This window comes from Sceloporus occidentalis, unplaced genomic scaffold, assembly GCF_023333645.1.
Source record: "Sceloporus occidentalis isolate IW3139 unplaced genomic scaffold, rSceOcc1.0.p SCAF_10, whole genome shotgun sequence".
In the NCBI taxonomy this organism is placed as follows: Eukaryota; Metazoa; Chordata; class Lepidosauria; order Squamata; family Phrynosomatidae; genus Sceloporus; species Sceloporus occidentalis.
The window spans coordinates 13,779,041-13,803,429 of NW_028316990.1; the positions used below are offsets into that span (position 1 = coordinate 13,779,041).

The window sequence follows — 24,389 nt, forward strand, 5'->3', positions numbered from 1 at the left end:
ACAAAATAATGACCTTCATTTGTCAAAACAAAGGGAATTTTGTTACAAGGCCCTAGCCATTTTCCTCTTTGCAATTAAGCAATTAAAAATCACAGAGGAAATTGATTTTTAAAAAGCTTCCAGAGAACAGTTAACAAAAGGTACCGTAGAATTTAATGCACATTGTGATGGAGTCTCTTTCATCCGGTTTTGAATATCTGGGTTGGCTCCATTCTGCAGCAGCACTTCTATGATCCCTTGGTAACCCCAGCGGGCAGCTATATGTAGAGGGGTGTCTCCTTTTTCATTTCCAATGTCTAATTTACAAGAATGGATGTCATAATACACTAAAGCCTTGACACACTGGAAAGGTAAAACAAAACAAGGAAGAGGATGAAAACATCATTCCTCCAGGCAATGGAATTAGAAACATGTAAAACTAGTTTCTACTTAGTAAGACAATTTATCCTGTTGACATAAGAAGAACCATGATGGATAAGACCAAAGATCTATCTAGCCCAGCATCTGGTTCACACAGTGGCCAATCAATTGAACAGGTAACGTGCACAATATAGGACACAAGAGCAAGAGTACTGCCCCATTCCCATTCCACAGCACTTGATACACTGCGGCATTCTCTGATTCTAGAGGGAATGTATATCCATCATGATTTGCAACCACCAATTGCCCAATTCTTCATGATTCCCCCCATTTAACATGTCCAAGTTGGCAGCAATCATTACTTGTTGTAGCGATAGTCTAATCCAATGTGAACAAGTATCATGGTTAACTTGGAATCTCTCTGTCCTATTTTAAAACTCAAATAACTACACCATGCTGGGAACCCTGGTGACATAGTGGTTAAATACGTGTACTGCAGCCACTCACTCACAAACAACAAGGTTGTGAGTTCAATACCAGCCAAGGGCTCTGGGTCAACTCAGCCTGGTAACCTTCCATAGGTCCTAAAATGAGTACCCAGCTTGTTGTGGGCAATTAGCTTACACTTTGTAAACCACTTAGTGCATCGGTAAGCAGTATAGAAATGTACTTGCTATTGCATGCTGGTGCAATATTTTTCTCTAGATAGGACTACAGCAATGAGCCCAAGTTCTAGCCTTCAAGGATGCAGAGATAGCTCTGAAAATGTGATGCCAATTTTTCCCCCAACCCACCGTTTCAATGAAAGCTGAGATTCTACACTATACACATGATAGGTACTAATTAAATTTGCTACAAACTACTTACATCCTCGTGTCCATAAGTGCAAGCTAAGTGCAGTGCTGTGTTGCCATTATTGTCTTGTACTTCATTCTTTGCCTTATAATGCAGCAAGAGGAGCTGAAAGAGGAAAAGCCAGCAAATGTATTTATAAGAAGAGGAGGGAGGAATAAAATGATACTTTGGCACACTGAGCTTGGAAATGTTACTTTTTCAATAGAGTTTCAAAATAACCAAAAGTTAGAGGAAAGGAAGTCATTTTAATTTGATGTGGTTGTGAATGTGAAGTTTTTTTATGTGCTTAGATGGATATATGTTGATAACTATGTCAGTTGTGTTTTGTTATTATGTCTGTGTATAAAAAAAAAGGGGGGGGGATGTTACTTTCTCTGACAGTAATTTCCAGATACCTCCAGATACCTGGATCTAAGATTCTGGGGGTTGTTATCTAAAACAGTAACTTTTCCAAGGTCTCTTTCAGTGGCTCAGCTAAGTGCCCAAGCAAAATGAAATCACTAATGCACTTCTTTTTTTGAAAGCTGCTAAGAAATAATACCACTCTTTCATTTTATTTTATTTTTTTGCTACTGCTTGGACTGCATTTCTAAACCATTTAAAAGCCTCTTGTCATGCACTATTTAAAACCTATTCAGAGTTATGGCCAAGCTAGATAGATGCTGTCTCCCATTAGAAGCTGCAGAGGCAGGCTCAAGGTACATCTCATGCATGGAGTCAATTTGATGGAGGACTTCCTCACTCTTGAAGGTCACAGTGGCTATCATTCAAAGAGTTTCTTTCAATAATGACATTAAGGATTCAAAAGGAACATCTCAAACATTCCAGTTACTTCCCAGATTTTACCCCCATGATACATCACATAGTACACAAGGTGGATTTTATATGATCGTGTTTTTCCCTGCATGTTTTTATCCCTACCTTTCTTCCAAAGTGTTTGGCATTATAGTTATCTGATAGCAATCCAGCCAGAAAAGTTGAACTAGGGTGCAAAACACCCTGCAGAAATAATCCAGTTGGAGACCACTTTAACTACCCTGGCTCAGTGCTAGGGAATCCCAGGAATTGTAGTTTAAGACAGGTAGCTGAGGATAAAATAAATGAAATGGAAGCCCTGCTGGTGAAATGACAGCAGCCCAAAGATGCCAGGTGCTGACTTCACCCCTTATATCTCATATGAGGTAAGAAGTGTTAAACTGGAAGCCCACACCAGGGATTGAGAACCTTTGGGTCTCTAGATCTAGGGGACGTGAGATGGAATTTCAGGGGTGCAACAAAGATACTTATGTTAATCTGGATTCAGTATTCTTTTGTCAATCAAGACAAAATCTAGAGGTCACCTGAATCCATAGACAGTCAAGGAAGAAAGTTCCATGTTTTGACAAAATCATAAATGAGAACTAGGAGCAAAGAAATCATTCAATTTTATGTGCATAATTGGGATTGATTTACTGTTTACATTTTTTCTGAATACATTAGAGTCTAATTGCTCAATTTAGATTTGAATTCCATGCACTGAGTTAAAAGCTTATTTCCTGAATTTCAGTTTGTTCACTTACAGTTAAAAAATTAGAAATTAGACTTTTTCACCTTCAAATGTGGTATTATATTTGCAGAGGGTGCAAACATTCATCATACATTTCCTAGGGTTTTGGGGCATAGAAAAGGTTGGGAACTACTGCTCTAGATGTTCTGGACATCAGTGCCTAGAAGTCCAACTAGCTGACTCAATCATAAGGGATTGTGAGGACTGTACTCCAAAACATTTGGACCTAATATTAAGCAAAAAACTGAGCAAAATCCCCAATTTTCCTGTCCACAGAAGCAACTGAAGGAAGTTTTGTTTTGTTTTGGGTTTTTGTTTTGTTTTGTTTTGCTTTCAACAAACAAGCAGTACTAGACTAAAAAGTACATTAAGTGTTTCTGGGTGATAGCTGGGGTGATGATGATTTTAAATGAGATTTCAGTAAAACCTTTCATTCACCCTTTGATGCTTACAGTAACATTCTGATATCCTTTCTGACAGGCCAAGTGAAGTGGTGTTGACCCATGGTAATCCGTAGCATTGACAACGGCTCCTTTGGAGACTAACAAATCTATTAGCGAGGCTTGCCCTGTGGGGGGGAAAGGCTTGTTACAATCAAAATATCATCTGTTTCATAGTCAGCAAAGGAAGTTTCATTTTTTGAGTCAAGCAGTGAGGTTAACTATCTTTTCCTTTCCCTTGCTTGTACAAAACATATGGTAGCTCTCCTAGCATTTGTTCAAGTGTGAAATGTTGTTCCTCAACTGCCAGCAGGGATTGACAGCAGGTTATTCTAGGTTTGGGTTCAGCAAAGGACTTTCTAACAGTAATAAATGAAACAGACCTCTCTCTGAAGGAAACCTGGTAAGAAAGGAATGCACACGCAAATTATAGGGACCCATAAGAGTGTTCTGGGTAAAGGAATTGTAATTAAGCAGCTTCCCAAATAATAAATTTCCATGTCAGTTCTCACATCACTGACCTACATTCATGGTGGAGCTAAACTCCTGATGCAGCAATAAGGATTAAAGCAGATATTCAGGACAGAATATCTCAGAGTTTTAAGGCATCCCAAAGGCTAGGCATTCCAACCCCCTGCTAAGCTGAAAGATCATCTCAAATAGTCAAAACAATACAGTTGCTACTGCAAATGAGCTGTTTCAAACATACTCTAGAATCCTATGCAACACCAGTAAATACACCAGTGTCTGCTGAAAGTAGAAAGCTAGAATACTACTGGAATATTCCAAGTACATAATATTGCAATGCTCACCACATATTGCGGCTACATGAAGCGGAGTATATCCTCGGTCATCTCTACAAAATGGGGTAACAATGGAAGGATCATTCAGTTTCCTAAATATAAAATTAAAAAAATTAGTTGGCAAAATATTGTATATTTCACAAAATTGCTTTCCTTCCCTCAGACACCAAGAAAGATGGATATATCTATACTACAGTACTTTAATATGGTGGCTACAGTCAGCCCTCCATACCCACAGAATTTTTTATCCATGGATTCAAGCATCCATGAATTGAAAATATTGCAAAAAATATAAATTCCAAAAAGCAAACCCTGATTTTGCCATTTTATATAAGGGACACCATTTTATTATGCCACTGTATTTGATGAGACTTGAGCATCCATGGATTTTGATATCCATGAGGGACATGGAACCAAACCCCAGTGGACAACAAGGGCCTACTGTACTGTCTTTCCTAAGGACTGATCTCATTACCAAATGTTCTTTCAGATTCAGTATTCTCATCTGAAATACTGGAATAATAACATGAATTTACCTTACAGAGCTGTTGCAAGATGATTAAAATAATGTACGTGGTACACAGTGGGTAATCTATGGCCTCCATTGTATGCAGGATGCCACTTTAATTTAATGGAGTTATGCCCAAACACATTACTTACCCAACTGTTGTCCTTGCCAACTCTGTCTATAATCCCAGACATATTAGCCCACTGTGAGGTAGGGATGGGGGTGTGATCTTCCAGATGTTGTTGAATTCCAATTCACATCAGCCCTAGCTAGTCTGGCCAATGGTGAGGCATCATCAGAATAGTAGTTCATCAACATTTGGAGGGCCAAAGGCATCCTACCCCTCTGTAGCGAGGGGGATAATATTGAGGATCCTGTCTTAACTAAGGTTATGGGACCAGAACAGATGGTTTTCTCATACATTCCAGGTATGAGCCACTGTATCTCTTTTACATGGCTCTGATATATTCCTTGAATTCACTCCCTTCACAAATTAGAAACAAAAAATGGGGCCGCTTACACAGAGCTGTGTCATATAATTCATTCTTTCCCCCTTGACAACAACCCAACTGCATGCATATTTACTCAGAAGTAAACCACACAAAGTTCACTTGGGCTTACTCCCAATCTGCATTCTGCAATTTTGTTCTATTAATTCAGGATTGATTTGATAATTGTCAACCCACACACAGTTTCATTTTTTCCAGAGATTTCAAACATCTGTCCTTGTAACTAGTTTGCAGTTTAAAACAACAACAAAAAGACAGTCTACGGTAACAAGGCTTTGTATATTTCTCTCCTCAAAATTATCCATGACTGTTTCAAACTCTCCCACATCCAGTTTCTGAGATTATTCAGATATAAAAGTAAACATACAATCATGATTTGTATGTGTCTGGAGCATAAAGAATTATCTGTATGCATCCCAGTGAAGACTGAAGTGCTCATCTGATGTTCATCCATTATTCCCACTTCATCAAGTAATTTACACACAATTATCCTTCACTGACTTACGCTGCAATCCTATAAAAGTCTACTGAGAAAGTCCCTCTGAAGTGAATGGGACATATAATTTTCTAAGCACAAAAATTATTTAATTATACATTTTTCTATGTACTATTTTAAAACTGCAGGTCATGTTAACACAAAGTGCTGAACAACACCAAGGTTACCTCTGAACCAACCTGCCATAACTGAATTTATCCTGCATTCATTCCCAGTTATGACTTGAATTACTGCAAACCTTTGAAAACATTATCCTTACCCAGAAACTAGTTTCTCGCATGTATCACAAAAGCAGAGTGGATGGCACATTTTTTGTACAATATCCTTATCGTTGTCTCCCTGGCTTAATAAGTGTTCTACTTCTTCCTGGTTGCCTGAAGCAATGTGCTGCAAAGAAGAGCAAAAGATAAGGGGGGTATTCATACAAAATCAAAACCAAACTTGAGTTGGCTTCGAAGGAGAAAAAAGTAGAATAGTGAGTATAATTTGGAGTTCATTCACACTGTTCAGCAGACACGAATCTATGTTTCCACCATGGATTATCTGTTTTCTGTAATATTTGAAGATCATATATGTGTTCAAAAACTCACAAAATATACAAGCTGCAACTGGCATTGGATTTCAGGCTCTTCTTCAGTGTAGGCGACAAATAAAATAAACTTAAATACAAACAATTAAGGATCTGGCTATGAAACTGGATTATTTATGCAGTGTGGATGCAACCTTAGTTAAATGAGGTACCTGTACTAACTGGACCTAACCTTACTTAGCTTCTGATATCAGATGAGATTGGTTGTGTAAGAGTGATAAAACTCTAAAACAGTGGAGACACGGCATGATTAACAGTGATGTTTATCTTGAGAAAGGATGCTTAGAAATTATCAGAATGAGATACCATGGGTCTGAAATAGTCTCAGAATATGATAAAAGAGAAGCATATTTGCAAAGTTACTGCAACATGAATTCAATTCATACCTGAAACAAGCAGTCTATTGGGGTAACAGACATCTGAGACAGCAAGTTCATTCTTTGTTTTAAGAACAGCTTCTCACTAAATCCTGCAGTCTCCTAAGAAGAGAAAAAAGGGCTCAATATCATAAATAATATTTAACTGAAAACATATTTTTAACACAACTTTTTCCAGTTTAATGCATAACTTTGGGTTGATTAGTTTTGCACAGTTAACACCACCAGATTAAAGATGTCAGAGCTGAATCTGGGTTTATTCTACAAAAACATACATTTCCAACACTTTTTTGAAAATATATATACATTGACCTTTCCTTTCTAAGGAAATGAGTCCAGAGGCTTTTAAAACTAAAATCAACATTAGCAATAAAAAGTCACAGCACAGAATTAAGTTCATATAATGTCACTGATTGAACTGAAGCCGCAGCAATAACGATTGTTTCATTGAAAGCATGGGCAAACAAAACAGATTTAGCTTGGTGCAAAATAAATACATAAATAAAAACCAGTAACGTTGGCATTGGACGAGTATCTCTGACAATACTTCCAAAAAGGAGTATCAGTGCAGGGAAGGCCCTGTCTTCCATCACTAGCCACCAAACCTTTGAGTATAACTATTATTTTATTAAATGAATCACATTGGCCTAATAATTTGCTATTTACAACCAAAATAGACCAACTAAATCAGTGGAACTTGCGTTTAACTTTATGTGATTTGATAGGTCTACTCCAGTTAGGATAGCACTTGGATTTAGGTGGCTGTTGTAATTTTTAGCTGCCATGAAGTCAACTTCAGCGTATGATAATCCCTTGAATGACAGATCTTCGAGTTATCCTACCAACAGCCCTACTCAGGTCTTGCAGACTTAGGGCCATAGCTTCCTTGATTGAGTCTATCCAATTTAGGTTAATATATGTATTTATTATGTTAGAATAAATTCTTAAAACAGAAAAAAGGCAGGAGCATATGACAGCTTCTCACCCGGCAGCTAGGAATTTCTGCCACAAAAAATATCCTTAAAATGCAGCTCTACAAGCTAGTGGCCAGCAAGAAACATTTTTCTAGAACAGTGCTTCTCTGGCTATCTGATGTGTGGGGCTGGCAATCCCAGGGACTTGCACCATATTTGTGTCTATAGGCTATACGTGTTTTCTTTCTTTCTTGCAAACCCACCATGGACAGGCAAGCAATGGCTTACAGAACAGCATTGATCCAGGGGCCACCACTTTAAGCAGCACTGCTCTATTCAGTTCCACAGAGTATTCACTAGTCCTTCAGCTGCCAACTTTTGAGAGAATGGATGTATAGGGAACATAATGCCTGAAAGCAGAATTTGCAGGTGGATGGTTTTAGGAATAGGGTTTGAAGTAAATTTAGGTTGCCACTTCTCATGCCTGTATCCACACTGCAGAAATAATCCAGTTTTATACAATTTTTAACTGCCATAGCTCAATGCTATATTCAGGGAAGTGTAGTTTGTTGCGGCACCAGAGCTCTCTGACAGAGAAGGCTAAAGTCTCACAAAACTACAGTTCCCAGAATTCCTTAGTATTAAACCAGGGCAATTACAAGTGGTGTCAAAATGGAGTATTTCTGCAGTGCAGATGCAGCCTTTGTTGTATTTTGGGACAAGGGGTTTTAGTTGCAATGGAATCATGTGTACTAGTGGTACCTTCCTCTCTTTAGTGTGGTGGTACAGCAAAGGAGCTAAAGCTACCTTCTGCTGGTATTATATCTGGGGATGTGGCTACATGTTCTATATACTATTCACCTTGTGCTTAAAAATCTATACTCAGTTTACCTCTTGAATTTACAGTCCCGTTTATTCATTTCAACAGGGTTCTGATAGGGCGAGGCGGGGGGAACTATGTCAAAGAAGTTGGAATGATGGAACACATGTTATTCTAGCAAAATAAAATGAACTTGACTCATGACAAACAGTATCTGCACTTTATAGCCATTTGTGCACCAACTCTTGGAAAGCAAGAACTACAAGGGTGTAAATGGTCATCTTTAGTTCCTGTATGGCCCAATTTAATCAACTCTACAGTAGCTTTCTCTAGATGTTGTTGGACTGTTTGTTCCAGTGCTGTAGCCAACATAGCCAATGCCATATCCTGCATCAGCCCTCCAGATGTTGCTGAACTCCAATCCCCAGCATTCCCCACAGTTGTCTGTTGTCCAAGGCATCTGGGATTGCAGTCCAATACATCTGGATGATATCATCAGTCAGCTTACCTGAACACCAGTGCAAACACATCCAATGCTGATCTGGAAGCATACAATTGAAACGGCATAGTCCTCACAGAGATTGTTTGCCATGCTTTAATGTGAAATTTATGGCATCTATCAAACAGATGCCGTGATAGGCAAGGCAGGTGGACTTCCAGATACTGTTGGACTGCATCTCCCATTACCTCTACTCAGTATAGCCAATGATGAGGAGTGCTGGGAATTGCAGGCCATGTATGGAGGGCTGGCTGATTCCCACCTGATTCTTATACTAGAGTCTAGAAATGGAAAACTCCAAGGCCAGCCCTACTATTATGCAGAGATTTCAGGCAGCAGAGTTTGGTGCCATGAAAAGGCTGCAAATCATTAAATTGTTTATTTTTGTAGCTTTATTGCCAATGAGAGAAGTGTCTGTTGTGTCAAAATCACTTCAATTTCCACCCCAGTTTCAAAGGGTCTAAGGCAGGCTGGGAAACATAAGGCCTTACAGGTATCGTTGGACTGCCTTTCTCACCACTGGCTATGTAGGCTAGCGCACTGACTAACCAACAATAGTTGCAGAATGCTCTTGGAGAGCTGATCAAATTAGACTATGCTGGAACAAAATATGCCCATAATGTCTGACCTAGGAAATTTCCTAGAACTAAATGGAAGGGATCATGACTAGATTAGGAAAGAGGGCTTAGGTTTGAGCTCGGGTTTTATTCACAAAGGGCTTGTACGCACCAAAAGGCCTGTGTTTCCCCCAGCCTTTCATCATCAAGTTCAGATGATGCAGGTCAAACCCCCGGGACCAGGATTGAGCCCGATCTTGGAAGACCACACATATCTGATAGATCTAGCCAAATCCTGGAATAAACAGCCTGTACTCTTGGGTAATTTGACTCCTAGTTTGCTAGTTTTCTGGCAACCCCATGCCAAACTCCAGCTGTTTACACAGCCCTCCACGCTCCTTGCTGCACTGTCAGTGGTGCTCACAGGCCCTCCGTTTCCACATCTGATATGAAAACAGAGGACCTGGGCACATGAATACAACCAGGTGCCCCGTTTCTGTGTTAGATGCAGTGAGAAATGGCTTCTGAGTACCAGCAATGGTAAGGTAAGGAGCACATGCCACCAGTGGGCCCCAGGTCAGCACAGGGACAGGTGTATTAACACCCATCTGTCCCCACATTGTCCCAGGTGAGCACTGGGGCCAGGATAGCAAGGGCTGAGCCTGGCCAGTCTGCTCAGCTCCACACTTGTAAAATAAAAACAGGTCAGATCTTGGAAAAAACCTTGAGCAGACACCCCCAAAATTTGCCTTGAGGATTCTGGGAATGGAAGTCCAAAGGGGTAAGTTGTCTAAGCTCAGGCATGATGTTGCTCTCATTTACCACCACTTACTTTTCTTTACTATTAAAGCTAGTTTTAATTTATTTATTTATTTATTTATTTATTTGTATACCGCTCTTTTCCCAGGAATGGGGCTCATTTTTAAATGTTGCTCCAATGTATATTTTTCTTTTGTAAGTGAACGGCACAAACCCAATGTCTGTGAAAAAAAACAGTAAACATGAACTAGCTCTGGAAGCTGCTATCTTTAGTCTGGGGAAGAGAACATTAAGAGTCGACATGATAGCCATGTTTAAATATTGGAAGGGATGTCATATTGAGGATGGACCAAGCTTATTTTCTGCTGCTGAAGACACTAGGACACAGAGCAATGGATTCAAACTACAGGAAAAGAGATTCCACCTAAACATTAGGAAGAACTTCCACACAGTTAAGAGCCATTTGTCAGTGGAACACGGTGCCTCGGAAGGGGGTGAAGTCTCCTTCTTTGGAGATTTTTAAACAGCAGTTGGATGTTCATCTATTGGGGGTGTTTTGATTGTGTAGTCCTGCATGGCAGGGGTTGGTCTGAATGGCTCTTCTGGTCTCTTCCAACTCTATGATTCTATGATACTCCAGAGCCTTTCACACTACACAATTATAGTGCTAAGATACCATTTTCAACTGCCATTTATTTTACAAGATGGAAGTACAACATAATGAACCACTATACTATACTGGCTTGCTGATTAAATTGAAATCTGGCCTATTCATTGAAATACAGTAGCCATTTTGAAACTAACAGTGAAAAGAGAGCATATTTACACCTTGCTCATTGCTTACTTATTGCTTCTCCACTTTAATTTCAGATTACAAATGTTAGCATGGCTGGGCAACGTATTTGGAGGGAGGCTATATAGAGGTCTGATATTTCCCATTACTTCTGTATTATCTAGGTTGGATTTTAAACATGGGACTACCTTTCTATAGAAAAGTGCTCAAAATTTTTGTCATATCTTCATGGTGGCCTCAAAACAGCTGGAGGGCTGCATGTCATTCATGGGCTAGACTTGCTGTACCATTACCCTTGCACTAGAGCATCCATTCTGCTTTGATTTCCTGTAAAGAGGTGTCACTACAAGATTTTAGAAAATTCTCTTTCAAAGTAAAAATTCTCTTTCAATGAAGTGCAGTTGTTTGAATTCAAACCAATTTTCTTACTGGCAATCAAATAAATCACCTCTGTATTTTAAAAGACAAGCATACACTTGTTGTTTTAAGCTGCTTTACTTTAAAGAATTGCACACATTCATCATCCAGATTCATCAATGCATTTTATTATAGATTCTATTTTACAAAAAGTACCATATGTCGCCCAAACATTTCTACATTAACCTTTTTTTCTGACAGTAAGCTAAGTAACTGATATTATAGAACTGGAAGCTCAAGCTTCCTTCACCTAGAAGACTGAAATCTTACACGTGGGCATTTCTTTTCATTTATCTTCTTCCTCTTGGACATGTTTTTTTTTTAAAAATTAATATGGCCTTCAGATCTAGGAAGCAACTTGTGGTCAACATTTGCATTTTAAGAACAGGATAAGCCAAGTACCACAAGCTTGCTTTTCAATACCAAATCTTAAGCAAAGTGAAAAGTGTTGTAAAAGCCATTTAAAAGGCTACAGCTTTTGTGATGTGAGTTTTATAGAAGACCCTCATCCCTCTCCATTTGTATACAGCCCTTCTGACTGAGCCATTAAACATCACAACTCCATTCCTTTGCTGTGGGGTCAGGTGCAGATTTCATTGCAGTACTTTGTTCACATCATTCAGTCTTCAGATCAGATTGGAAGAACCTAGTTTTGGAAGGGCAGAAACTCCAAAGTGTTTGTCATCAGGTCTAAGAAAACTGTACTACCTAGATAATTTTTCCAGGACTCTCTCTCTCACACACACATACACACACACACTCTTACTTTAACCAGAACTTGAAAAAAAATGGGGACTACAACTCCCAGAATAACCAGACACCAAGGTAAGTGGTTAGGTGGATTCTAGGAGCTGCAGCCTAGAAAACCATCTTTTCCAAGCACAGATTTTAAACTATTACAGGAGGTGCCTAGTAGTTTCACGTCTCAACTCCTGGAGAGGATAGCACCTGCTCAGTTTCAGTAATGCTACAGAATCCCACTTAGTGGTCCTCCAAACAACTCATGTTTGAAATCCAAATAGACTATGCAGGCCAGATTTGTTTTGTTTTGTTTTGTTTTGTTTTTTTTAAAGGCGTGTTTTTAAGGACACCCTCTCTACAACTATCATAAGCAGAAACATAACCAGCAAATCCCTGATTAATGAAGATATGGGCCTTCCTGACTCACAGGGCCATCACATTCCTTCATGCACATCTTCAATGGAACACTTGTAGAGCTACAGATTAGGGAGCAAATTTTGACTGTGAAACCGAACAACTTGGAAAGTTTTCCCTACCTAATACTCTCCAAAGGTTGTATTAAGTGTTTCCAGCCCTTGGCAAATTCAGGATCAGGAAAGAGCAAATCTCCAATGAAGCCATGTTTTCAACCTATCCTATTATTAGTTCATTAGCATTTTTCTATCACAAACACGGGAATCATCTGAATGCATCTGCGGAAGTAGACTCAAGTCTATGAAGGGTCATGCTGCCAACTTCCTTTAGTTAAATCTCAAAGGTGATACAAGCTCTCTCTACATACTGTTCTACAGATTAACATGGTTATATCTTTGAATGGGAATCATGTGGTCATCCAAATGCTGTTGGACTGCAATTCCTATGATCCCTTACAACTATGCTGGCTAAAATGTTAGAAAGCTACTGTACAAGATTTGGAGGGCCATATGATTCCTCAGGTAACCCCAAAATATTGAAATGCTACGGGTTTCTTTTCATTTTGGACATCATCTAATCTAAATATGGGACCTCATCTGTACAAGAAGCAAATGGAACACATGCTAGAGGATGGGCACACATCTATCTCCAGATCATTCCTGGAGATTATGTTCCTTAGCTCACTTTTGTCATTTTCACTCTTTACCCATTAAAAGAAACAGTTAAATACAGGTGTAAAGAGCTTAAAAGTTGTTCTGTTACCAGCCTCACTGGACAACGTAAGACTAGACTTGTTACAGAGACATTTCAAAAGTGTGCATGGGCTAAATATTCCAACAGAAATGTACACCAACAAGCTAGCTAGCCAGAGAACTAGCTAATACAACAGTGAACTACTGCATATCTACAATAACAAGCTCTCTGTGAAATCTTCATGTTGGGACTCTAAGATTCCCAGTAAAGTGGCTTACCGTTGGCCTGTCAGAGAGGTTTCCTTGACGGATGTATTCTATTGCAGCCTCAACTGAGGTCAAACAGTATCCTAGCTCATCCTTTGCTGAGCTGCAAAACCTGAAGTTTTTGATGTAACTCAGATTCGCCATCCTAGACAAGCAAAAAATTATAAGACTAGTACACACAACTCAAGAAAAAGTTTGAAAAGATCATTTATGCTTGTAACTATTTCTCACTGGCCCTATTTTCTCTTCAATAAACAGGATGAGAAGGCTTTCCTAGTAAAAGCTTTAAATTCAAGAAATGGAGAGCAGGAACCACTAGCCAACAATCTACAATCTGACAACCTTGTCAAAGGGAAAACTTTTACCTTTTTATGTAGCCTATACCTCACAAGGCTTGGCTATCTTAGCGTTACAAACAATATACAGTCTGCCCTCTCCATACGCAGGGGATCCGTGTCGGACCCCACCCCACCCCCCGCGTATGGGGAAAAGAGCGTATGCTCAAGCCCCATAGGAAATAACGGAATGCGTGCTCGCAGCAGCGCACGGCACACACGGCATGAGTTCGCACCCCATTATTTCTGCCTGGGCTTGCCTTCCACGTGAGCTCAATGCCGCCGAAGGCAAGCCCACCTATAAGGAAGGCTGACTGTATTACATTCAAAATGCTCAAAAAAGTTAATTCCACAATAAAATAAAATAGTAAAAAAATTAGCTCCACATTAAAGATTCTTAAACGCATACCATACATTAATTTGATAAAATTATTAAATTTTAAAAAATCTAAAACTATTAGAAATAGTAACAAATAAGCAAATAGTAACAAATAGTAACAACTAAACAGGGAATGTTGATTGTTACTTAACTGTGACAGTGCTGACATTTAACAATTAAAACAATGAATTTTAAAATGTCTGTTGGAAAATGTTAATGAATTCAGGCTTAACCAGTTAAATTTCTAACAAATTATTTCCAAGTTTTAGCACTTAATCATCAATAACTGTACCAAGAGACAAGTGACCTATGAACCAGTTACAGCCATGCACCACACTGTGACTTATGCGGCTCTTTGTTTCAAATATCCACGCATTTACAAAAAGGCATCTAACATGTGCAAACTCAAGACACACGGATTAAAAATCAGCACTACGTTATAACTGACGTCCAAGACCATAAGCACATTTTGTTAAATGCACATAATCCCAGGAAATAGCACTCTGCTAATACAACATTTCTGCTGCAAGCATTTACATTTTCTAGTTTTCCATTTGCATTATAACAGGGCAAAAAATGGCCACTGTCTAATTTTGTAACAGATGTTAACAACCTATGCATTTTTCAGATTTGTGGACAAAAATATTACACAAGGATTTGGGAAAATGGATTTTTGGCATAAGGTAGCAAGGAACATGTAAATATGTTTTGTACTCAGATGGCATTAATAAAGCAAGTGTGAGTACTTTGGTCTGGGATGCTTCTTGGCTGGAGTTTAGCATAGCCATCTGTCAGCTATGCAAAGATTTTACAACATATGTATCCATAGGAACACAGCAAGAGAACATACCTCTTTGGTATTTTAATAATATCCAAGTACTGTATTTAGGGAACCTATGGCTATATAACCAAACCCAGACTTCTTGTAGTCCCAATCTAGCTCTCTGGGGATGGCCCTGAAGGTGATGGCTCCTTCTTCACAACATCATCATTTGGAGGTTTCCCCAACTTTTGTTTGGGTCTTTCACATTACAGAACTTTGACATGCCCCTTTTAAAACTATGCTCCTATTTTTGATCACAGGCTGTACATTTTTTTGGCTGCCATGGGAAAGGGTTTTGCTACTACTGGCCTTGCCCATTCTTCTCTAACTACCTTCATGAAATTGGCTGTGAAGGGAACTTCTAGGGACAATGGTCCCGGCTTGAGAAATGAATCCCCACTTCCCGTGGCAAATCATTGTCCTCAAGCTTTTTGTCTGTGAGGCATGGGAGTTCTAGGATTCTTATTGCTTTATATAAAAGTATCTTAAAGTCTTCACTGTGAAAGAGTCTGGTTGAGGCATTACTTTTTGATTCTGTCTCCTTATCCTCCTGTATGAGAGTTCTCCCACTTGTAGCTCTGAGGCACCCTTTTGGTGTGTCAGCTGTCACAGCCACTATCTTTGTTTTTGTTCCCTTCCTCACATGACTCTCTCTCTGGATGCATCTGGGGCAGAAAGGGGATTGCCACCTCTCTCTCTGGGAAAGAGGAGGGCAAAGAGAACGATTCCCTTCTGATTGCTGGATGAAATGCCTCTGCCTTCTGGGCAGCACACTGCCACAGTGTCCTCTTAAGGCCCCAGGTATGGGAGGTGGAAATGGCAGGGATCAGGGTTTTCCTGTTTGCACTGGCTGATTTGTTGGTGATAAACATCCTGAGCCAGGTGAAAATGAATGCATAAATAAAGTAGCATTCTTTGTAGATGACAGAACACACTACATACCAGTTTGGAATCTCTGTCTTCACAAGGAGGTAGAGCAAGACTGAAAGGAGGTCATCTGCACACATGGTCTCGATGTTCACTGAAAGGGGAAGGGGAAAAAAGATACTTTTCATGCTTTTAACTAGGGCAAAAGCGACTGATTAGAGGACCTCAGAAAAACTAAAAATTCCACACTCCTTCCCAGTCCCTATTGCAGTCAGCAGCTTTTTTTTTAAGGGAGAGTGCTTAAAACACTGAGTGATAAGAGCATCTTGGAGATATGCCCTCTATGGAAGTGAAAAGAAAGCAATAGGAACTTTCAGAAGAGCCCCAGGAATGCACTCTGAAGTCCAGAGATGAAGAATGCATGAGCCTCTAGGTATTGTTGCACTGCCGTTGCCATTAGCCCTAACCAGCATAAACAACTGGAGGGACTGTCGACAATGCAGTCTAAGAGAACTGGAGAGCCCCAAGTTATCCATCCCAGCCGTAAATGATTCTCATATCAACCACCATATCACTCCAGCAAACCCATACAAAAGAAGACAAACCCATGGGTAAATATTTGCACCGCTGGCGTTCTTGCTACTCTGGCAGTTCGAGTGCTCATAATACAACCATATACCCGTGAATGAGAGCAATCTTCCCTAAACAGGGCACCTTCCAATTATTGGGACTACAATGTCCATCAACCCTAGCCAGGGATGGTGAATGTTGTACTCCAAAAAATATGGAGGATACAAACTAGGCTAACCTAGACATAAGGAAACCTTTGCAATATATTATTGTGATATTTATATTTGTTGTTTCTTGTTGTTAACTGCCTTCAAGTTGATCCCAGCTCATGATGACCCTGTGGATGAGACATCTCTAAGACTCCTAATTTCCCACTGCTCTGCTTAGGTCCTGTAAATTCATGTCCATGAACTCCTTAAGAGTCCATCCATTTAACATGCCACCTTCACCTCCTTCTACATCTCTCCACATTTCCTAGCATTATTGTCTTTTCCAAAGAGTCATTCTTTATATGCAGATCTAAACTGTAGGCTTTTTACACTGACAAAACCAAACTCCCATCCCAAAGCCAACTTTGTGACTCTTTCCAGAGTATAAATTATAAAAATAGTATAGTAAAAGATGCCATCATAACCAGTGCCAAGAATGTATGTGTATTGCCTACAACTTGCATCTTCTATTCCAGCTCTTGCAAGGGCTAGTGATCTCAGAACAAACACTGCATTCTCCCTACCTTATATCTATATACAAATGTGCATTTATTTTAAAAGTATGTGGCAGGCGCTTTCTACATTACAGATGGATACTCTACTGAAAGTAATTATTTCACTGCCATGGCTACAGACCTCTTTGACTTGGAGACTGCATTATAATTTGAACCACTTTACGGAGGCAGAGGAGCTTCTGTTGTGGAGAGGTGCACTTATTCAGCTGGCTCAGTTCACGTTTTGCACGTGGTATGTTGAAGCTGCAAAGCATTTGTTTAAAAGAAAATATTACTTCACAACAGACTGAGAAGGAATAGGAATTAGAGATCCAGTGTTTAAAAGCATTGTGTTCATTTTAAGGCATAAAAATCTTTTTTCTTAATTACTCCTCCAAATCCCAACTCCTGCCTTTCCGGGTCACACAATATATATACCCAACTCCTTTCCAGGCAAGCATTCTCTGAAGATGTCAGCCACAGATGCTGGCGAAACGTCAGGAATAAACTCTCACAGAACATGGCCACATAGCCTGAAAAACCCACAAAAAACTACAAAAGATACAGCATTGAGCTGTGCTTTCAATGCTCAGTGAAGAAGTGCCTATTAACAGTAAGAAGTTAAAATAACCCCACCTCACACCCACTGCTGGAATGCAGGGCCTGAGACTCTTCCCAATCTGGAATTTAGACCGTGTGCCACAAAAAAGTAGCCCATTCCTGATCTAGACTGCAAAATTACCATCATCCCTTCCAGCATAAAGGTGGATGGCAGAGCCTCACTTCTCCCTCCCTAATTTTCCCTAGCAGCAGGTTATAATCCACAGGCCTATATATTTCACAAAAATATATTTTGTCTTGCAACAAAATCCAGGATTTCTTTGGAGTATAGAGCTGCTCTGAGAAACAGCCACCAAGTTATTTTTTTCCCTCTCATCACACTCCCCAGAATACAGCCAGGAACAAAAACAAGTTTTAGAAAAAGGTTGGTGTCTTTTTAGGTAACACACCTGAATTCAGGCTTGATACCCAGGTCTTTCTGCTGCAGGTCTTGCAGACTTCGTGTAATTTTGTTGAATGCTGCGTCCTAGTCAGGAAGTAAAATGAAAACTTTTTTTCGATACTGGGAAGAAGCTGTAGCTGAAGATACATTATACACTATAGAGCACAGCTGAGAAACCTCTTTCAGCATTCGGGCTGAATTCAATTTCAGATAAATTCTCAGGAGCCATACTGGCTTGGGCCCAGGGCAGATGGATGAGATAAAAAAAATACTAGCATACTTTAGCCTACAGCTCCCCCCACAGAAACTATGCCTTAGAAATAGGATTTCAATTATTTTTAAAAAAGAAAACACCTACCTCACTTGCCTCAATAGTCCCCACATATTTAAAGATCAGATCATAAAGAGCATGGTGAATATAGATCTATAGAAAAAATACACAAAAATGAGTCATATTGGAGATACCCATGCATTACTTTGTCCTTTATAGACCAATACAAACCCTTTCAATCTCTGAAATTATCTGTGTAGCCCCTCCTGGAGTTGTGAAATGCTCTGTAGTTCTTCCAAGCAGGGTGTTTAACATGGCATTCCCCCACATGCACACAATTTGGAGAATACTACTCAGAATACTACATCTACACATTCTCTGGAGACTCATTTTTAGGTTCATGATAAAGCCTTAATTATTTTTGCAACCTTTCACAACACAGTTCATCCTACAACATATTTTATGAATCTAGATACTGTAAAACTATTTTATATTTTTTGGCATAATGTCTATTTTATTTAAGTACACCTCTCTGAAAACTTAAATGTGAGCAATTTAGAAACATCCATGAACACATAAACATAACTACAGAGTACTCACATCCACAGCTTGCTTCATCAAATTCATTTGTGATTCCTGCTTTGCAAGCATTCTCTAATTATCAGAGGGGGAAAACACAGTGTTATATATTGTTATCAGGAAGAAGGGCAACACTATTCTTATGCATTACATTAAAGGACAGTGCCAGTAATGTCATTTTCACTGTTAGTACTTCCTGTCATCTAAATTTAGTTTGACCCCACTGTCAGTATTATACATGCAATATATATACACCTGAGGCTCTAAGATTATGCTTCATGTATCTTGGAAAGCAGGTTGTAGTCCACAAAATTAATACTATAGTACATTTGATGGTCTTAGAATTGGCATTCCTCTGTTGCTTTAAAGGCAATAGACCAACATGGCTATCCCTTTAGAAAATTCATTATGTACTCACAAGGTGGGAGTCCCTCAATAACTGCTGAATGCATTTGGTGTAGAGTGTATTCACAGAATCCTGAAGACAAAAAAAAAAAAAAAAAAAAAAAGAACAAAATCCACACATTAAGGAAAAGAAAGTGTCAAACTACCTAAGAAGAAAAGGAATGGGGCTGGGAGTAGTACTGTAATTTTTGCTGAGGATACACAAAGGTATTACAAGAGCTGCAGACGATTAAATATATGGAGCACAAGTCAGTCACCAAGAGTTATATTACTGTGTATTAGCTATTCTAGATTTGGTATCTCAACTGCTCTTTGGGAAACAGCTGAAAGACATAAAAACACTAAAACTCAATTAACTTTTATTTAAATAAACCATATAGAGTTGAGTAGAGGTACAAGATTCAGGCCTGCTTTAATGAGATACTTACTATGTAATGCCGAAGGATTTTCCTGTCATGCTCCTTGAAAGTCCTGTGGAAAGATGCAACAGCTTTATCAAATTTTTCAGTGTGCTTTCCCAAGAACTCTCTCACGTCTTCAATGTTTTTCAGCGAGTAAGAATTTGATGCCGTTGAAGATTGTTCTGAAATGGAGGGCAGTGGTTAGTATCTTGAAAGATCTCCACATACTTCTAGAATTAGTAGCAATTCATACTGCAGTCATTAGATATAGCCAGACACACACAAAAAGCAGATGACAAGAAACAATGATTCCCTTATTCTTATTGCTACATTTTGACTTGCTATGAAATTGTTCCAAGCAAAATCTGCTATGATAAGTTAGCCTTCATTCTCATTGCTTCATGAAAAGTTTCCAATTCTGTCCAGAGTGGATAGGATGCCTGTTCCTAGCAAGAGCGGACAACCTGTCCTTCTCCAGTTGCTTTTGAACTGCAGCTCTCATCAATCCTAGATATACCAGCTAGGATTAGTGGAGATTGCAGTAGAATAACATTCTTCAGTGTATTGTGCATTTCAGTTGGCCAATCATTCTTCAGTGTATTGTGCATTTCAGTTGGCCAATAAAGGTATTACTGATTGATTTTTGTTTTGATTCCCAAATCTGTATCAGGGTTGGAATTGTGCAGACCTACCAATACTGTTGAACTGCAACTTCCAGCTTTCCTTATCAATGACTATGCTGACTAGGTGTGCTGGGAGATAATGATAATAACAGATATGTTTTAAACTAAAACTAAGTAATAAATAAGGCAAGTATGAATGAGCATTAGGTTAAGTAAGAACACTAACTGCATGTTAATACTGCTGGGACATGAAGTCCATCAACATCTGGGAAGCTGTACAACTCTGAGTGCCTCAAAAAGAGTAATAATGTAAAAACTGGACAAAATGGCAAAAAACAGCAAGCAAGACTGGTCCAAGGCATTTTGCTGGTTGAGTGCTGAGAAAAGCACTACTAACCTTTGTTCTCCTTTTTTTCCAAAGAATGAGCTATACAGAGGATGCTAAAACTCTCTTCCTTCTCATTGTAGAAAGTTTCCTCAAAGAGTACAGGTATTGAGCAATGATGATTAAAGCCAGCCCCAAGTATAATCAAGTTTCCTTGTATGAAGATCTCCTGAAGGAATAGAAGGTAGAAAGAAGTAATAAAGTCAAATAAATAAATAAATAAATACTTGGTCAGGGAAATGTAAACAGTATTAACAATAACTTCAAGCCTAGTGTCAAGAGAGATTGCAAGTTTTGCCCAAAACTAGATGCAAATAAGAATTTGTAATTTACTAGTCGCTCTTTGATAATGCGTTATGAAAAAAATCTTAGATCGTACAACAGTTTTAGGATAAGTGCCCTGAAATATCTTCTGTCAGGTTTTGAAACATTACTTGCAATTTTCTGACAATCCACTGAGCCCACTTAGGTTCAAGAAACTGAATAGACTGAACTGCTCCCCATCATTATCAAAACAAAGGATTCCCACCCTTATACACTATGTACCTTTCCATTCAAGGTTTGAAAGTTTTCCTCCACTGATCTGAGAACATAAGAGTCAAACTGGCAAGTTGAGATGAAGCTGCTTGAAAGACTTCCTTTGCATGGTACTAGTATCTAGAGAAATAGGAACACCATGTCAGAGGTACATATACAAAGAAATACCCTAAAAGCAAAATTATGATATTAAATCAAACTATTAAGAGACCAAATACTGATATCAGACACTTCTGAAATAAAAATTAGTCCTAGTTACCTGACAGACAATTTCCTTTAACTGTTACAGAAAAGAACCAGAACACCAGCAAGGTGGAATAGGACTGGCCCAACACATTTCGCTGCCAGAGATGGACAAGATGGTACTCTCTCCATTAGACATTTAAAAGTTGATTGGACTCCCACTCGAACTTCAACGCTGGCAATAGAGAGCATTTTCTATCACTCCTGAGGGCAACTGGCTAGCATAGAGGATGAAAGGCCATATGGCGCACACACAGTGTTGTCTACTAGCAAAGAACAGAGTACTGACATTGCTGCCCATCAGCATCTGCTACCTGAAGCACTTGCTTCAATTTGTCTAGAGATAGGGCTGATCCTGAGTGGCTGGAAAGAGGGAGAAATGCAACATGTTGTGGAACTGACCTCAATGGAGGCCATAAACATCAGTATTTTACCTCATATCTTTAATAGTTTGACTCCATGTTCTCTTCCAAAACCAGATTTTAAACAGACTTCACGGTAAGAAACAATACATCTCAGTTAATACTTCTCTTTGTAAATAGTCCTATACTGCAGTGATTTAAGAACCTTTCAGGTACAATATCCCTATGTGGAGAACACCAAGAAGTCCTTCTCAGATAGTCCTCTGAGGTAGATGGACCTGCCAGAGTCCTGTTGTGGTACTAAGCTGTTATAGAATAGTTGTGCAAGCAGTGTCACTTTCTCAAAACCTGTGTAAGAGCAGATCCTAATTAGGTGCAGGCCTCTATTCCCACAAAGCATCACATTTTACTTATAACTCCATACCGATCATTTTAAAAACATATACAGACCATATAAAGCACTGTGCAATGAGAAGGGGTGTCTTGGTAGTTTCCCACTAAACAGAAACTCTTATTTCTTGAAGGCATCACATTTTACTTACAATTCCATGCAATTCTGCAACTTTCCTGCAGAGATCTGGACGCCGCTTCTGCATAGTTAAATAGAAGGGGTTCTTCAAGAGATCTTCATCATACACAGCCATAGGGCCTTCAAGCATCTGACACAGAGGCTTTCTGGAAAACAAGTGAAAGAAGAAAGAAAGCTTGATAAATTCATAGTATATTTTGTTTATAGAGAAGTACCACCCAGTGGTGTCCCACACTGGGATGTCACCCGGGGCTGGGGGCCCTTTTTGGGGGTGATGTCAAAAGGACACACCCTCATCCTCCTGCCCGGCCTAGATTTACACACAAGTAAAGCTGACCGGACAAGGAGGAAGGGGTGCCCTGGGCCTCTCTTTCCCTGCCTGGCACAGCTTTACACATGAGTAAAGCCATGTTGGGCAGGGAGGAAGGGGCGCCCTGGGCCTGTGTGTGGGGAGGTGTTCAACCAGGTGTCACCTAGTGTGATCTGTACCCCACTAGTGACACCACAGGTACCATCCCAATTCATTTCATGGTCATAACATTCAGCAGTAAGCACAAAGCATATGCAGAGCGTGAGGAGAAGAGAGAAGAGAAACAACAACACTGAAGAACAGTTTCGGGTAAAACAGGTCCTACCAGCGGCTGCAGCTTACACTTGGCATGAAGTAAGACAATGAGCTACAACTGACCAATATGCCTGCTGGCCAATCTACTCATTACCCATGTGCTGCAGAAGTGAAGTGTGTAGACGGCACAAGAAAAGAGAGGTGCTCAGTTAGCGGATCCAACCCAGCATGAATGTGAGGCTGACTGGACTCCCTGCACATTAGGCCTCTCAAGGAGCAACAGTAATACTGAACTTTAGAAGAGATGCCAACAATTCTGATGAATTAAAGAGGCACGCAGTTACTGTGAAGAAAGGAAAAAACCACTGGCAAAGCCAATTAGCTGAGGCATAAGATTCCTTCCTAGCCCTATTAACTGAAAATCAACTGCTGTCCATAACAAGCATAGGATAAAATGAAAGAAAGTGGGATGGAAGGAGGGCAGGCCTACGTAGTCCCATCCAAATTAATTTCATAGTCACAAGATTCACTAATATACAGAAAACATCATTCAATTTTTGGCATTTTTTAATGTGACAAAATCTTTATTTCTACAGTTCATTTCTATAATCCTCTTCTTTCTGTTTCATCCTTCTTTTTCGTCAAGGCAAGAAAAAGCAAGTGACAAAATTAAGCAACTCCATGACTCCATAGGTCTCTGGTTGTACCAAGGTCTGTGATAATATATCCCATATATCTACCGAAGGAAGAACTACACGATGAGACTGTGACTGGATCCCCTCTCCACTGACTACTCATTCGCCCCAGCCACACTCCAGTACAATTCTTTTTCCTCATTTCACCATAAAGAGCCATAAACATGGATACAGAAAATAAGCAAAAATATTTGAGAGTAGACTCGCCCCTCCATATTCTCTAGGGTTAGGGGCACAAGACCCCCGTGAATATGGGAAAACCGCAAATAACAAAAACACCATGTTTTTACCTGAGAGTGCACCTCTCTAGGAATCTCTAGATCCTCCAGGGCAACTCTGTGGTCAACGTCCAACAGACACTAACCATAGAGCTGCGCTGGAGGAGCTACAAATGCCTAGCAGAGTATTCACTCTAGGAATCTCTAGGGTGGGTTACAACCCGCCATAAAATACGTATTGACTACGTATTAGGGTTAGGAAGGGGCGGTGCTTCCGTACCTCCCTAACCCTAGTACATAGTCAATACGTATAATATGGCGGCAGCTGTTCCACACGGCCACCGCCATATTGACGTAGCGGACGCAATGCGTCCGCACGTCGCGTGGCACTTATGATGTCGCGAGTGCACCATTGGCGCCTTGTGGTGTCATAACCGCGCCACAGGAAGAAGCTCCATTTTGGAGCTTCTTTTTTGCTCCGCAAGGGAGTCGCGCGGTTTGGCTGCTGCGGCTCCCTCGTGGAGCAACAGCAGCGGCGGT

General features: G+C 39.8%; 1 protein-coding gene across 9 annotated transcripts in view; it reads right to left on the minus strand.

Moving 5' to 3' along the window:
• Nucleotides 1-24,389, minus strand: part of ANKRD27 (ankyrin repeat domain 27) — a 43,357-nt gene that overhangs the window by 12,989 nt on the left and 5,979 nt on the right. For all 9 annotated transcript variants that reach the window (XM_089540147.1, XM_089540151.1, XM_089540150.1 and 6 more), the window contains 17 exons: nt 22,385-22,517; nt 21,247-21,357; nt 20,713-20,869; nt 19,720-19,874; nt 19,305-19,364; nt 18,908-18,961; nt 18,395-18,460; nt 18,044-18,120; nt 17,176-17,297; nt 15,836-15,914; nt 13,369-13,501; nt 6,493-6,585; nt 5,777-5,904; nt 4,014-4,096; nt 3,214-3,329; nt 1,228-1,320; nt 145-342 (listed from right to left, as the gene is read on the minus strand). In XM_089540147.1, the coding sequence (XP_089396273.1) occupies nt 145-342; nt 1,228-1,320; nt 3,214-3,329; nt 4,014-4,096; nt 5,777-5,904; nt 6,493-6,585; nt 13,369-13,501; nt 15,836-15,914; nt 17,176-17,297; nt 18,044-18,120; nt 18,395-18,460; nt 18,908-18,961; nt 19,305-19,364; nt 19,720-19,874; nt 20,713-20,869; nt 21,247-21,357; nt 22,385-22,501 (1,842 nt within the window). In that variant the 5' untranslated portion in view covers nt 22,502-22,517. The remainder of the gene's footprint in view (nt 1-144; nt 343-1,227; nt 1,321-3,213; nt 3,330-4,013; nt 4,097-5,776; nt 5,905-6,492; nt 6,586-13,368; nt 13,502-15,835; nt 15,915-17,175; nt 17,298-18,043; nt 18,121-18,394; nt 18,461-18,907; nt 18,962-19,304; nt 19,365-19,719; nt 19,875-20,712; nt 20,870-21,246; nt 21,358-22,384; nt 22,518-24,389) is intronic.